Source organism: Rhizophagus irregularis, chromosome 2 (assembly GCF_026210795.1).
Source record: "Rhizophagus irregularis chromosome 2, complete sequence".
Lineage (NCBI taxonomy): Eukaryota > Fungi > Glomeromycota > Glomeromycetes > Glomerales > Glomeraceae > Rhizophagus > Rhizophagus irregularis.
In genome coordinates, this window is record NC_089430.1 from 3,499,078 (window position 1) to 3,516,274 (window position 17,197).

At 27.6% G+C, this 17,197-nt stretch overlaps 3 protein-coding genes across 3 annotated transcripts; 1 reads left to right on the top strand and 2 right to left on the bottom strand.

Annotated features, from left to right (window-relative positions):
- The first annotated feature begins 8,368 nt into the window (after positions 1-8,368).
- Positions 8,369-10,028, top strand: OCT59_012137 (uncharacterized protein). The gene is made up of 7 exons (XM_025314408.2): positions 8,369-8,439; positions 8,506-8,642; positions 8,711-8,908; positions 8,976-9,114; positions 9,199-9,347; positions 9,415-9,652; positions 9,728-10,028. The coding sequence occupies exons 1-7, from the start codon at positions 8,386-8,388 to the stop codon at positions 9,848-9,850; spliced, it is 1,038 nt and encodes a 345-aa protein (XP_025185246.1). The 5' UTR covers positions 8,369-8,385; the 3' UTR covers positions 9,851-10,028.
- A 1,551-nt stretch (positions 10,029-11,579) lies between these two features.
- On the bottom strand, positions 11,580-12,123 carry OCT59_012138 (uncharacterized protein; the record flags this gene model as incomplete). Its single annotated transcript, XM_066134268.1, has 2 exons — positions 11,580-11,605; positions 11,697-12,123. The coding sequence occupies 2 exons, from the start codon at positions 12,121-12,123 to the stop codon at positions 11,580-11,582; spliced, it is 453 nt and encodes a 150-aa protein (XP_065989550.1).
- Positions 12,124-16,138: 4,015 nt separating this feature from the next.
- On the bottom strand, positions 16,139-16,678 carry OCT59_012139 (uncharacterized protein; the record flags this gene model as incomplete). The annotated part of the gene is made up of 2 exons (XM_066134269.1): positions 16,139-16,521; positions 16,618-16,678. The coding sequence occupies 2 exons, from the start codon at positions 16,676-16,678 to the stop codon at positions 16,139-16,141; spliced, it is 444 nt and encodes a 147-aa protein (XP_065989551.1).
- Positions 16,679-17,197: the final 519 nt, after the last annotated feature.

Below are 17,197 nucleotides of genomic sequence, written 5' to 3' on the forward strand. Positions count from 1 at the left end.
AAATTAGTTAACAACAATGAAAATTATTTTTAAACTAGCTATACCCACCCATAAGGATGCAACCATCAAATATCTCCAGGAATCCATATTACTATTGTATTAATATTAAAAACAAACAAAAATAAAAGCCAAACTCCTTCATAATCCCTACGAAATCCTCATATAGAGGAGGCATGAAATGGAATGAAAGTCTACAGCGGTAGGAGATGCATTTTCTAATGCTACAGTATTTCACTAAATCCAAGCGGATATACCAAATCCAGCCAATGATATTGTAAGCAATCTAATATTAGTACTTTTGATGGATCAACTGCTGATCAACTTGATTAGTAAAAATTAAAAACTAAAATCCACCAATCCCATCAGCCCTCCTAAATAGACCGATCTACATAAATCCAAAAAAGTTAAGTAACATCAAACCTCCAGCCCAGATAATCAACATTCCAGTACCTCCAGTTTTCCCAAAAGAAAACTAAGAGTAAAAACGCTGAAATTCCAGGAAAATGAAAAAACTAAAAAAACAAAAAGGAAAGTTATAACTTCAAAAAACCCCTAAGGGAAAAACTGAGTAAAAAGAATAATAAACATCAAGCCTCCGTCTACCACTTCAAACCCCTCAAACAACAACTAATAATAAGAAGAAGCCCACTTTCCAAGTGGCTACCTCTACTTCAACTAATACTCCATAGGAAAAATTTTCTCAACACTTCTAAAAGTAAAGAAACCAATAGGAAAACTTCACACTAGTGCAGAGTTCAAAGTCCAGCCACCCAATGCGTAACTGTTACAACTTTTAGGAATCTGGTGGGAGAAAAACTTCGCACATTTTTATAAATTTCAAAAAAATTTCGTTTTGAATTTTGTATAATACATCTTCCAAAAAAGGAAATTCCATAATTTTAGCCAGAATTATAAATTAATTTAACTTGATTTGACTTGACTCGATTTTATTAAATTATTAACTCAACTCGACTCAATTCAATTTAATTGTAATTTTCAATTTGATTCAATTCAACTTAACTCAATTTGATTTGACCAATTCATGAGTTAATTTGATTTATTTTGGAACACTAAGTTTTCTAGATCCTATCTTCAATGTCTGGTGATCACAGGACCTACTAAGTTAAATTTTTATTGATGTTTATTTACTATTTTATATTTAGGGTTTAAAATTTGTGCCACACTACGCTGTGCGCGCCCCATGGATATATTATATATAAAAGTCAAAAATGACATTCTAAACCCTTCATGGCTCATTAAGTAAAGTTGTAGAATAGGCAAAAATACGCATAGTAAATAAATTTTTAAGGCTCTATAATATGTACGTGAGAGTTGCGGCATGAATATTTAAAAAAATCGGGATTTTACTAAAATCACGTGATAATTAATGATCGACAAATTTACTATATAAAAATTACCAAAAATGGAGGGGTGCGCACATGCGCGGGTGCGCACAAATTTTATTTCCTTATATTTATATCAATATACTTTTTAATACAGTACACCCTTACTATAGCGAATTTTTTTATAGCGAATAACTTACTATAACGAAGAAAAGTACGGGTACATATTTTTTAATAATTAAAAATTCTTATTATACCGAATTTTAAAGTAAAAATTCTCTAACTCGTAATACGAATTTAAATGTTAAGACAATTATAATAAAATGACCCTTCATATAGCGAAGAATTTTGCTATACCGAATTTTTAAAATGTTACACAATAATTTAGCGAATTTTTGATCACATGAAATTTTATTTGAACAATTCGAACAATTCGATTTTGCCTTTAAAGGTTAGAATTTTTGTGATTAAAGTTAAAAAGGAAAATTATCATAAACAAGATCATGATTTATTTTTATTATAATACGGCAAATATAACGTCGATCAGTTAGTTCTTTTTTTACACGTCACTACGCCCAAAACTAAAAGTGCACTAAATAAATATTCCCAAGCTAAAGGTAAAGATAAAATGAGAACTTTACCGAAAAGAGCATCTTTAACTATTGCCCAAAAGCATGAAATATGTTTTAAAAAAATCAACGAACCTTATATAAAAAATAAAGAACTTGCGGAACTATATAATGTTAGTGAAGGATGCATTAGTGATACGTTAAAAAAATCACAAAAATGGCTTGAAATTGACCCTCAAGCACCCGAAGCCCAAGGGAAAAGACAAAATAAGTTGAATTTTCCAGAAATTGAAGAAGCTCTTACATTATGGGTATTGAAGGCTCTAGAAAATGGTGTTGATATTAGTGATCAGGTTTTACACGAAAAAGCTATAGCATTTGCTTCTCTATATAAAGTTGAAAATTTTAAAGGAAGTAATGGTTGGATTGGTGGATTTAAAAAAAGACATAATCTTTCTTGCTATTTAAAACAAGGAGAAGCTGCAAGCGCACCTCTTGATAAACTTGATGAATTCAGAAAAAACCTTGAAGATTTGATTCGTAATTATAGTCTTGAAGATGTTTTCAATTGTGATGAAACTGGTTTGTATTGGAAAATGGAACCCAAAAGGACGATCTCCAATAAACCTGTATCTGGAAAAAAACAATCTAAAGATCGGGTAACAATTCTCCTTTGTTCTAATGCAACTGGTACTGAAAAGCTCAAACCAGTATTCATTCACAAATATAAAAATCCTCGTCCTTTAAAGAATTTATCCAAAACATCTTTACCAGTAGAATATTATTGGAATTCAACAGCTTGGATGCAAGTTTCTATTTGGAATGATTGGATTCGTAAGTTTGATGCACAAATGAGATTAAAAGGAAGAAATATTCTTCTTCTTATAGACAATGCTCCTGTCCATGCTTTATATGAAGGTGTGGAATTGACCAATATAAAAATTGAATTTTTGCCTCCTAACACAACTGCACACTTACAACCATGCGACAAGGGTATTATAAATAGCTTTAAGGTACTAAAATTTCAATATAATTTTAATAATTAAGAAATTCTAACTTACAATATTTGATTTTGCAGGCACAATATCGAAAATTGCTCCTTCAAAATCGTATCAAGGCTTTTGACTTTCAACAATTAACAGGAAATAGTAAATCTCCAATCAATATCAAAAAAGCTATTAAATATGTTGTGTCAGCCTGGAATAAAGTTCTTCCTAAAACTATATTTAACTGCTGGAATAAAACGGGAATTTTGCCAGATGATACGAATTCTTATAATGAAATTAAAGAGAATAGGCATAATGAGACAGAAGAAAATGAATATAGAGAAATTCAAGATTTAATCAATAAGCTTGAGTATACACACCCTCTTACTGCTGAAGAATACATTAGATTAGACCAGGAGAATGAAAATGCCGGTATACCCCCATCTGAAGAGCAGATCGTTGCTATTCTTAAAGAAAATAATACTATGTCTGATGATGAAGGTGATAAAGATATTATTTCAGTAACGAGTTCTGAGGCCTTAATTGCATTTGATACAATTTTTAACTATGTAGAGCAAAATGATAGTCAAGATATTTTTGATAAAAGTGCATTAAAGGTAATGAAAAAAATTAGAAAAATTGTTTATAGAAATAATTTTTTTTCTAAAAAACAATCAAGTTTAGATTTATTCGTTACAGATAAAGGTAGTAAACTCAAGCCAAATAACACTGCTATTGATCCAGTTGATAATAATACTATGAACAGGGAAAGGGAAGGCGATAATAATATTATTGATATTGAAAATTTTGATTTTGAAGCTTTGTATTTTAATGAGTTTGATTTTTATAATTATGAAGAAGACCAAGGTTTTATTGAATATCAAATCGATGAGAATAGTCTTTATAAATGATGTACGACAGTATTACAGTACTCGTATCATACTCAATTAAGTAATAGTCATTGAGTAACAAAAATATAAAAAGTATTTTGTATGTGAGTTCATAATAAATAAGCAAAGAACGCTCGTTAATTGAATATAATTGGTTTTGTTTTATTGTTTTTTTATCTTTATTGCCAAATAAATTTGGTTGGTATTTAATAATAGTGCGATAATGCATTTATCACGTGATTATATGATTTTTTTGATATAACGAAAATCTTATGTTTATTCGTTATACACTATAACGAATTTTCTTACTATAACGAATTTTGATCTTCAGCCCACAAGATTCGCTATAGTAAGGGTGAACTGTATATTTATATATTTATACTTTTTTATTATTTTATTTTATATATATATTTAATAGTAAGATTGTTTGTTTAAAATTTTCCAAAATTCTATAATTAGTTTTTTCAAATTTTACTATAATTTTAATATAATTTCGGCATAATTTTAGCAGTTTTAGCATTTATAATAAATTTTATTAGATTTTGCTTTTCTATAAAATTTTGCCAACTTTTAATAAGACTTTTATATAATTTTAATAAAATTTCACTATTTCAGCATTTTGTTAAACTGCTAAAATCCTCTAATTTTTCCAGCAACTTTACTTAATTATATAGATTATTTATTATGTAAAATAAATTAAAATTATTTTTTCAATTTTATTTTTTACTAAGATTTTAAATATATGCAAGTACAAATTGTTTTAGTTAAGAGACTGCATTTTTTTTTAACTTATAAGATCAGTACTATCTGAAAAAGCTTTTTTAATTAATGTACTAGTTGCTAAAATAAATTTAAAATTAATCTTAATTTAAACAATAAAAACTTAAATTTTAAATAATGTATTATTACCAAAAATTGTAAACTAAATACAGGTTATTACTTCAAGTGTAAATATTGGAATTCATTCATCTATTAGAATTCAATTATAAAACAATTTATTTTTTTATTTTTTTTTTTTCGCAGCGCATTTGCAGTTTTATTAAAGTAAAAAAATAAAGAAAAAATATATACAAAGTAAAATTCTTTAAATTAAAAGAAATTTAAATTGTAAAATTTATTTATAAAATTATTTAATTAGTATATTTTTCACTATTATAATAAATATTTCATTAGAACAATTAAACTTTCTAAATATAAATTCAATTCATTTTTATTTCTTGATAAATGCCATTTTATATATATATAACTAAGAAGATCATCATCAGTGATAAGATTTTCATCTTAAATATTTTGGTTTATTTTTAGTATATATAATATATATATATATATATATTTTAAATTGCTGCAGCATATTCAGCAGTTTATTAAAATAAGTGATATATTAACACTACATATATGATATAACATAAAACTTAGATTAACTTATTAACTACTAAACCATTCGTCATCCAATAAAGAATTCCATATGTATACTGTTAGGCGAAATTTGGACTAGTATAAGAGTAAGTTCAGTATAAAACTGCCCTTTCTTAAAGAAGATTTTCTCCTCTCAGTTTATATCTTTAGAAAAGATTTCATGGGACTTATTATGAAATAATAAAAACAAAAAAAAGGATTTTAACAAAAAAAATCAGGGTAAAAAAAAGGGTTAATAATTAAGACTAGATAGCGAGTATTCTATCATCCCAAAAACTCCTATTTGGCCTAAACTCCTGTGCCTTAACTTTAGCTAAAATTGTTAGTTTGTTATTGCCATCAAAGTCTTTTTGTTTCAAAGTAGATTGCTTCTTTTTTTTTTCAAAGACTTTCCTTTCTGTTTTTTATTCTGATTCTTGTTTTAGTTCTGCTTCTAAGTGGAATCAGTTTTTTTTGGTAGCTTATTACTAGGCCAATTCAAAGTAAGCGAAAAATAACAAGTCCAAATACCTTTAAATTCTTTGAAGTTGAATTCTGTATTAAGTGTTTTATCCAAGCTTGCCCAAGTATTGAAATATACAATCAACTTTCTGTATTCACAGTTTTGAATAATTTTAGTAATAGATTTAAGTACATCTATAACAACAGCCTGAAATCTCTTACATTTTTTACGCTGCTTTAAATTCCAGAATGCAAAAAACCATTGTATAGGCATTCCTTCAAATGGAACAGTCTAAACTCCATTATTCTAATTCAGCAAAGCTTACTTGTTGAAGTTTATAAACACAGTCACAGTCAAATATTTTTTTTGTCTTAATTTTGAACACAATTACTTGATTCCATTTTCTTAGATTCATAAGAATATCGAGTTGCAACATGTAATTGTTTTAGAGCATTAGCCTGAAATCGTTTCTATTCTTTCTTTATTTAATATTCTAATTGGCTAAAAATTATTATACAGATAGTTTTCCAAAAGAAGCAGTTTATATTCCATTATTTTATAGCTTTATCGCTATTTTATTAAGGTCTACTAATACTATATAAATAGTAATATACTTCTGTTGTGATTTAAATTTAATTACAATTATTTAATCTCAAGCTTTTAAGTGATTAAATATATCGAATTGGATCCATTTTGAGGAGATATTTATACTGTAATTTTTTAGACATTATTCTTAATTTCAGAAGTATATTTAATTATCCTTTAAATTATAAGAGCTAAAATTAATTTAAAAAATTTTTAAATCTTTAAAATATCTTAAGATCTAGTAATTATAGAAAGATAAAATTAGATTTGTTAAATTCCTTTTATTAAAACATATTATTTAATGGTAATAAAATCATAATGCTAAAATTAATAAATAGAAAGTTATATTAATTTACAAATTTTTAGATTTAATAAAATATTCTATCATATAATATTTATAGAAAAGTAATTTTTATTATATCAGATTCTTCTCATTAAGATATATCAAATGGTAGTATTTTTATATTTCTAATAAAAGATATTTTAATTTAAAAAATTTAGTTACTATTTATTATAATTTGTTAATTATTTATTTTTAAAATTATTAATCATATTAAACTTTTTTTCGATTTTTATTTAAAAAATACTATAGAATTTATCATAAAAATATTGGTTTATGTAATAAAATATTTTAAGATATTTAAAAGTGTCTTTAATTAAAAAATGAAATTGCAGGCAAATTTGCTTGTAAAATAGTTTAAGAAATAACAGTACTAATAGTTTTAAGTGCAGATATAGCTAGTTATTTTTTGGTAGTTGTAGAATGATTTTTACTAGTAAAAGCTAAGCTGAAAAATAGGTGCTATTTTTTTTTTTATTCTTATTAAAAGTGAATAAATTCAGTTTTCTAAAGTTACTATTCAAGTTTTATTTAACTATTTCTGTATAAGAAACTTTCCTGTTCTTTTTTTTAGTCGTAAAAGAATTAGCACTTACATTAAAAGAATTGATAGGTTTTTTAAGTTGTGCTACAGTTTTTGATTAATGTGTTAGATTTTCAATAATTTTCATATTTACAGAAACTTCAAGCTTTCAAATGATATCATTTTGATATCATTTTGATATTGATTCAATATCAATTTAATATCAATATAATATCAAAATAAAATATTATCATTTCAATATCAAAATGATATCAAAATAGTATCAATGATAATTGAAATGATATCAAAACAATATATTTAAGTTTAACTTAAAGATGTCATTTTGATGTCATTTCAATTATTTTTTTGATATCATTTTGATATTAATTTAATATTAATTCAATATTAATATGATATCAAAATAATAATACTTTATTTCAATATCACATTGATATTAAATTGATATTGAATCAATATTGAAATAATGTCAAAACAATACTGTTAAAATAAACTTAACAATATCAATTCTATATTGATTAAAAATGGTAAGTTTCTGTAAAATATCTATCAATATAGCCTCTTTTGAATTGGATTGTTATGATATATTACATTATAAGTTATATTTTCTCTGAAAATACCATTAAAAGTTTAAAACCATTATTAATGTTGAGTTGTAAATACTGAAAAAACCCAAGTATAATATAAAGAAAATAATAAAGCTTGTAGTTCATATCCTTCAATTTAAAGGTTCTAAGGATATCCTGATATAAAGATAATATTTCTTCATAAGGTCCTAATTTACAGTTACTATTATTATTTATTATTGTAAAAAAATAATAAATATTGATAGTATATTAATAAAAAATATATTACTACATATTCATAAAGATTAATATTTAACAAATAATATATTTTAGTTATTTGGTTAAATCTAGAAGCTTTACTTTTTAAAATAATTGTAGTAAAATAAAGATATTTTTTTATTTAAGTTTGCAAAATGATTAATACTTTTTAATATTGATACTATTTTATAATTCTAAAAATTTAGATATTTTGTATTTAAAGTGAATTATATGAAAAAGCATTATTTCGATTTTGCCAACAAAAAATTAAGACATTTTTTGTTATGTAGTTAACTTGTTAGTGTAGCTTAAAAAATATACTGCGCCATCAATCTTAACCGACTTGACGACTCTTGACGTGCATATTTATATCATGACGTAAGACGTGATCTAGACGTTTATAATCCTTATTATTTGTATCTTTTGCCAAATGATTGAAATATGCGAACATGAGTAGTCAAAATTTTCAGAACCCTTTTCAAATTAGCCCAATTTTTTTCACGGTATAATTTTTTTCATATTACTTCTATTTGAATAGTTCAAATAATTTATATTATATTTAATTATAGAAACATAATAAAATCAATAAAATCGAACAAGTGTATAATAAAGAGAATATTACGAAAGGTTTCATAAATAATAAAGAATATGAACTGAATAAAAGAAAACTTGAAAAAGTCAATGCGCCGATTAGTCCTACAATAAGGTATAATAAATCAGCAGTTCTAATGAACTGTACAAGCCATTTATTTATTTATTTATTTATAATAATAGAACGCCACCTTTATGGACGTTGAATAACTTTGATCTTGGATCTGGTCTCGGTAAAGGACAATTTGGTCGTGTTTACCTTGCAAGAGAAAAAACGAGCGGGTTTATTGTTGCTCTCAAAGTATTAAATATATCTGAACTGATTAAGAATAATGCGGAAAAGCAATTGTTGCGCGAGGTTGAGATTCAAAATAATCTAAGGTAAATAACCTTATTCCTCTGTTTCTTATATTATAATCCTTTAATTTTAACTTACATAACCTTACAGGCATCCAAATATTCTCCGACTTTACGGTCACTTTTATGACAAAAAATATGTCTTCTTGATTCTTGAATACGCAGCTAAAGGAGAACTTTTCCGACATCTCAGAAAATGCACCAGATTTACAGAAAAAAGAGCTTCGAAAGTATGCATTAAATCTTTAGTTCTTAGTGAAATTAAGAATTTAATTTCACATTTTTGTGCGAAATATCTTTCTCTTATTTATTAGTATATTGCGCAAATGGCTGGCGCTTTGGGGTATATTCACAAGAAACATGTGATTCACCGAGATATCAAACCCGAGAACTTATTATTAGATTTGGATGATCAACTTAAAATTGCAGATTTTGGGTGGTCAGTACACGCTCCAAGTCAAAGGTATGCAACTAAGCAATATTTGTATTCACTTTTTTATTAGTTTTTTAACCTCATTATTCGTTTTTAGACGTAAAACATTGTGTGGCACTAAAGATTATCTTCCTCCAGAAATGGTGGAAAATCAACCTCACGATGAAAAAATCGATCTTTGGTCATTAGGTGTTTTATGCTATGAACTTTTGACTGGAAATGCCCCGTTTGAAGAATCAGCTAATGGAAGAGACACAACCTACAAACGGATAGCTAAGGCTGATTTTACAATTCCAGATCATGTATCAGTTGACGCCAGAGATTTGATCAGTTCGGTAAGATGTGTAATTTTTAATTTTTAACTATTCTTTGATTTAGAATTAATTTAATTTATACTTCTTTATTAACAGTTATTACAACGAGATCCAAATAAACGTTTACCAATAAAAAATGTGTTAAATCACCCTTGGATTCTTAAACATCAAAAGAATTCCAATGTTCTTCGAGTGACTAACAGATATTATTGTTTGTAAACATGTTTTAAAAATAGAAATTTTTGAATTACTAATAAGAGTTGATGTCATACGGGTCAATAATACATTTTTCAATTCTTTATATATATTACTATTTGGAATGCACCAACAAAATAATGTTGAAACTTCAGATAATAAATAAATAATAAATAAACAAGATCTTTTTTACAAATCTGCAAATATCTAGTATCTACACTCATTTCTACATGAAGTTATGGTGTGATGGTTAAAGTTAAGTGGTTCTACTCAGTCCTACGTGGTCTTTGAGATTGGACCGTCACTGCAGACTATATGTGGCGCAGCGGGACCGAGGTGACTTCCCTAGCGTAACCTGAAAAAAATGTCACGAAATGGCCGGCATTACGCAACTTGACTGAAATTAAGTGTGGCGCACTTGTGACGAATAATGTGTGACGAATAAGTTTTTACCTACTCGAAAAAAACTGAGTCCCTCGGATACTTATAGAAAATGGAAACGCAGTGGAATGTGACGGTTGTGACAAAAAAGTCACGTGATTTTTCATGACATTTTTTTCAGGTTATGCTGGAAAAGTCGACCAAGGTGATTACCTGCAATTTAAAACAAGAGAAAACTTAACCTAGGCCAAGGGTTTAGGCTTCTTATCCTAGACCTGGAGGTAGTGCTTCGATCCGGATGGGTTTTTAACAAATCAATCCGTGATTTATTACGGTTTGGCAACGGTTTATTTGAGTTGGAGCTATAAGTTTGGCCAAAATTAATAAAATTTGTAGAAGTATAACAGGACCCCGAACAATATATATATATGTCAGATGAAAATTTCAAATTTTATTAAGATCAATAAGCAAACTATTTTCAATCCTGCTAAGCAAACTCTTATTATAACATTAAGATTTTTTATACTACTAAGCAATTTATTTTGTGACTTTATAAAATTTTATCTTTTATTTATTGATTACTTTATTAACTAAATTGATATTATTACATCATATTAATAATACTATTTTTAATAGTATTACGGTTAAAATAATTAAAAGTATCACGTGCTACTCCTGTTAAAGTTAATGAACTATCACCAATTATTACACCATTTGATTTAATATGATATATAATATTTTGAGGACAATGATGAGTAAATAACGTATAACCTTCCACAGTTTGGCTTGCAAAAATATTGAGATGAATAGGTAAATATACTTGTAACGAAATATATGATAAATCTTCAATCTGAGTTACCGCATTTTGACTATAACAATTGTTACCATAACCTTCATAATACATTGCTATTACTTTAGCAATACAAATTTTCATCCCATATAGTACAATTACATAGTCACCTTGCTGTAATGGAAAATCTTGAGTAATATTTGCTGATTCAAGATAAATGACTAAATAAATAGCAAATTATTAATATTAAAATTATGTAAATAAATTATATATTTGATATTATATTTACTTTTGTTTGTAATTCTATCAATTTGTTTTGTCTTGATAATTCAAATTGTTGTAAATTTGCAAGATTAGCTGTCATTGTTTTCCAATTTTCTTTCCATCGCTTTTCACGTTGTTTTACAAATCGTATTTCAGGATCATCGTTGTTTGTAAGATGTGAAATTATATGACTAGCCTTATTTGGATTAATAGTATTTTCTTTTTCATAACCAATTATATGTGCACGATTTTGTCTTTCAATTGGTCTTGAATTGTATGCTTCATGATGCTTTCGTAATGCAATCATAACCGAATAATTTAGCTCTCCTGTTTGAAAAATATATCTAATAGTAGGATCTTTTAAGATTATGTTAATACTTAATAATGTATTATTAAAAGTTTCAATAAATGTATAAAAAAAAATAATAATAATACCATGAGTAAGTTGCTCATTATAAAGTATTCTTGTATTATTTAAAGTTGAAATAATTTGTGTCTGGATTTGATCATCGATATTCTCAATATTTGATAGATCAAGAATATCATCAACTGTTTCAATAGCATGTTTGGAAGCTTGACTAACTGCATCAGAAATTTCTCTATCAATTTCAAAAAATTCATTTGGATCATTTCCAAATTCCGAACTTGACTTATTGATTCCAGTTGATATTTCCAAATTTTGCTCCTCTATTATTACAAATGGCTGTAATAATGAATTATTCGTATTTGTAGTAGGTTTCATATCAAGTGCTTTGGCGAGTTCAAATGCCAATTTGTAAGAAAATTTAACAGTTGAAGTAATATCAGTATCTGACGGCCAAGCACATAATTTTGTTAATTTGCTTGAACTAATATTTCCCATATTATAATCAAAATGATAACCTATTTGAAAGTAATATAAAGAAGGGAGATTTAATTAGTCAGCAAAGTTTAATCTAATTATAAACTTAATTTTTATTAGTAGTTTTGGCTTCTTTCATTAAATTAAATAGAATCAATAATCATAATTATGCTAATTTGCCTGCTTACCATCACGAACCGATTTTTCTTTTTCCAATGTAATATTTCTTGTTCTTAATGCTTTGGCGCATTGAGAAATTTTTGGAACTAATTGTAACAATTCTGAATAATTAAAATCAGAATTAATTTGACGCGCCATACCAAAAAAGTGTTCACAGGCCTCCAATCCATGCATCCATGGTAAAAATGGATAATTTGGGTAATATTCCCGATGTGCTTTTACCAACAAAACCATAGACTCTGCAAGAGAAATAAAAATTGCAAAGCTTTGGTCCGCTAAAAAATTTTTACTAACAGAAATAAAATCAGGATACTTTTCACTCATATTCGTTACATATTTTCTCCAAAATCGTAAAAAGAAAAAGGACGTCATTGACATTCTAATTCTTTCTAAAGGAGTTATTTCACGATTTAGGTAACTATCGATAAGTTCGCCTAATTTTCAAATTACAATTAAATTATGAAAAAATAAATTGTAATAATTATATTATAATAACAAAATTATTTTATCTAACCCATTATGAAAAGGTATACAAAAAGTCCTCGCATGTCCTCTTCAATATTATGAGTTCCATGACAATTTCGTAAATTTTCTGAACAAAATACACGATATGCCACACCATCGTCTTGGCGATCAAGCTTTATTACATCATGATGATACATTACGGAATTAGAAAGATTTGACAATTTTAACAATTGTTCAAATCGTGCAGTTGAACTTCCAAGGGTAAGAAGATGGGCGCCAGACATAATTGCATTACGGCTAGTTTTTTTAGCATGCTTAGGATCTTGTACACGAATAACAGGTCCTACGTTCGGAAAAATTGGGCAGCTGAAATCAACTCCAAGTTTATTATTTTTAAAAGTCAACCGTTCGTCTGTTGAATATGACTGAATTGCAACTTGGGCTTTAAATTCAACAATAGCACCATCTAATCCGATTGATAAAATTGGAAGGTTAAGCTGTGGTGCTATCTGAGTTAATAATTCTTGATGAAAGCTGGTTATGGTTGACATGTTATCGGATCCGTTATTGGCAATTAATGCAATAACTACTGGAGGAAAGTTCGGCAATGGTATCTAATAATTTAAATAGTAAGTATCGTTACTTACATTATATAATTATTTTGAATAAACAAATTACCTGCAATATATAAGCGCGCACATCTTTTGCAATCGCTTTTTTTGTTTTAATATTATTAATAATTGGTTGAATGTCCTCATATTTATTGATTTTAGTTTGTTCAGTCGATAGTGTTGACCCAACAATACAACCTAAAACAGGATTATAGCGAAGGGCAGGTTTCAATTTGGTATTATCGGACATAGCAACAATAGGTCCCCGATAATTTAATGTATCAATTAGCCTTTTAAATTTGGCAACATTTTCAAATGAAAGGTTAGGATTTGTGAGGATGTCTTCATTATTAGTCCGAAGTTTACTAATTTTTATAAAAATTGTTAATATTTTAGAAAGGTTAACAAATGAAGCAAGCAAACTGAACTGAAGGATACCGTATATTTTGAATTGTACGTCCTTCCAAATTTTGGCGAAAGAGATCAAGGGCTCGAGTACTGAAACTTCCTAATATAATAAGAAAGTTTGTAAAATCTTCATTATATTGAATATTTTGCTTGCCCTTATTATTATCTTTACGAATTGCAGCTTGGACCATAACTTCACAGAGTCCTGTAAATACAGGTTTTTCTTTAAATGCACCATTGGTTGCTTTATCTGCTAATATAATCCATATACTTGAATCATAATTGTCCTTAATAACAGACCAAATTTCATGAAGATCCTGATTTTGCAAATGTTTTTTTAAAGAATTATTTTCAAAATAGAATTTTGGTGTAAATTTAAGATTTTCAGGTGCCGGTTTTGGTATAGTAAGACGATGTGCCAATATAGGATTGTATTTTAGTAAATAACATTCATTACAAATCGTTTTTCCAGAATCGGAATATCCTGTGCATTCTTTAGCGCGTACAGCAATGCCTATTAACAATATTTGGAAAAGATTTTCATTAATTGATCAATTAGAATAAAAAAATAACGTAAATAAATATTTACAATCTTTATCAACACGCCATTGAGATTCTGCATAAATTTTTCGATTTAATGCACGTTTCTGAAATGGCTTAAGTTTTTTTCTTGTAAACTTATGAGGAAATTTTCCAGGATATATTTCCTTAGCAATTATTTCAACACGACGAGCTCCACCATAACATGCAGGTGTTCTATCAACATATTTTGCAATCAAATCTGAACGCAATCCTAAACATGGCTTTCTTTTTCTACCAGTTTGATTAGTTGCTGGATTAATAATCTCTATATTAGCATTTTCTTTTTCATTAATTCCATCCTCATTTTCATCTACTGTAATAATATCGTCATCATCCATTGCATCTTCTACCTCACTTTCCCAATCATTCCAATCATCATCTGAATTTACATCATCGTCATCTTTTTTATCAGTTGTTGTAGGATTAAAAAAGCATAAAATACTTTTTTGTTCATTTCGTTTACATCCCGGACCATTTGCATGGCGGTTAATGTAATCTTCGTCATATTTCCTATTAAGTTTTATTACAACTCCACATATGCAGATTACCTTTTTAGCACGTACAACTTTAGCAACAAATGGATGTCTTTGTAAACGTTGTTTTGAGTATTTCCAGCCACCCATAATGTGCATAAAAAATGTGTGTATATGAAAATAAAAGATAACAAATATGCAAAGATGATAACGATAATGTGTAAAGAATATGTATAGATAATGATAATATGCAAAGACAAAGATAATATGCATAAAAAAACGAAGAAACATTTTTTTATACTATTTTTATTATTTAATATATATAAAATATGATAATTGCCAGATTAGGTATTTGCTACGCAAACTCATAACCGAGTTTAGTTAAATTCATATTTTGTTACGCATCTAGAAATCTGACCAATTTAAAATTTAACTATTGGTTAAGCAAATAAAAATCTCACATGGGGTAAAATTTCTTATGACCGTTATGCAAATATAAATCTAACCTATTTATATATTGTTCGGGGTCCTCTTATGCTTCTATTTCTCTATCTAAAGTTTCGGTAAAATTTTCCCATTGTACATTGGTTATTTTACTGAAATCTACTATTCGTTTGTTTTAATGTTTATCTCCTAAATCTGGATCCTGTAATTGATCTGGGACGCAATACCGGAAATTATTCCTAATGAATCCTGATATGTTTAGTGTTGTTGAAATTATACTATAATGACTGTTGGTGATCATCTGTGATGAATGCACCGAAAACTCTACTGGAATCACATCGGGTTCATGTGTAATTTAGATTTGATCAATCCTCGATTTTGAGATAGGACCTGATTTGCTTTTATTTTTATCCCATTTCTCATGTGCGAATATTTCTGCATCCAGATAAAGACTTCTACACACATCATAAAAACCTAATTGCGATAGTTGTATTAAGAATTGAGATCCTGGTTGTCCGGTACTGGGTGATCGGTCTATCCTATTATTAATTGTGTCATTGAAATCCCCTAAAATAACGTGCAATACTACGGTGTTGTGAACTGATCGGTCATGTCCCTCCATAGCTATTATCAATTCGTCAATCAAATTTTTTCTCATGTTTTGATTGTTAGGAGCGGCGTATATTGACCAGACCCATATTTCTCTCTGTATGAATAAAAATTTAACTACTAGAATATATGGGGATATGCGTACTACTGAGTAATAATGTTTCATCCATTTGTTATGGATCACAAGTGTCATTTCCGATCCATTAGTTTTTTGATCACGTTCACTAAAGATTATCGAATAGACCTTTGACTTAATGTCCTGGTTTATAAAATATTCTTGACGATAGTCTGTATTGGTTTCTGATATAGCCGTATTGGTTTCGATATAGCCATAATGTCGATATTATTTTCTTTACCAAATTCCAATAAATTATGAAGTTTCTGTATAGACGGGACACTAGCAATCCCATCTATATTATGTGCTGCAATGTGCATTTCTAAAAACATTGAATTTTTCGTCTCTTGGTCATTCAATTTTCCCTTAACAAATCTTAGCCTTTGTTTTGCTAAGAATGCGTTAATACTTTCTTCGTTTGTCAAGGACTCGACTACTTCTTCTATGTTGTCTTGATCCTTTCGGAAATCCCCCTTTTCAAACGTTAGTTCATTTGTTTCTCGTAGTATATCATTGTCTGCTTCACCACCCACTAAATATTCTTTTTGTTTTTGTTGTTGTGATCATTCGTCACTTGTGTGTTGTATTGAGGACGCGTTATTGTCCTGATTATTCTTGTGGAGATTACCCAGAGCTTGGCATTTTTCCCTCCCTTCCATTCTTACTACGTGTGTAACTTCGTTTATCATCTTGTGTAACCTTCGTTGTTTTTTGTTTAGACCGGCTAAAAAAAACCTTAGTTCACTTTCGAAAGTTATAATATTCCACAATATCACAAATTGCAATTATTTTATAATTATCTATTTGCAGCACCATAGGACCCCGAACATTATATACATAACTCAGATCTAAGGTCAAAAATTTTAATATAACTTTATACACTTAATTTTATTAAAGCTTTATACAAAATCATCATATAAGTTTAAATTTTACCTGAGTTTATATAAAACAAAAATTATTTTATTTATTAATTTTATGTAATTATTTCAATAATGATTATCAATTCAAAAATTCATAATTTTAAAAAAATTTTAAAAAAACTTACTTGTCATAATTCAAAAATTAGTACTGTTGTGAAAAATACAAATGTTTCCACAAGTATTATACTAATGATTACGAAAATTTAAATCTAGGTAGTTTTTTGAACCTGCTGAACAACTTTCAATTAATAAAGATAGTCGATTTCATTTAATAAAGGTGCCGAAATT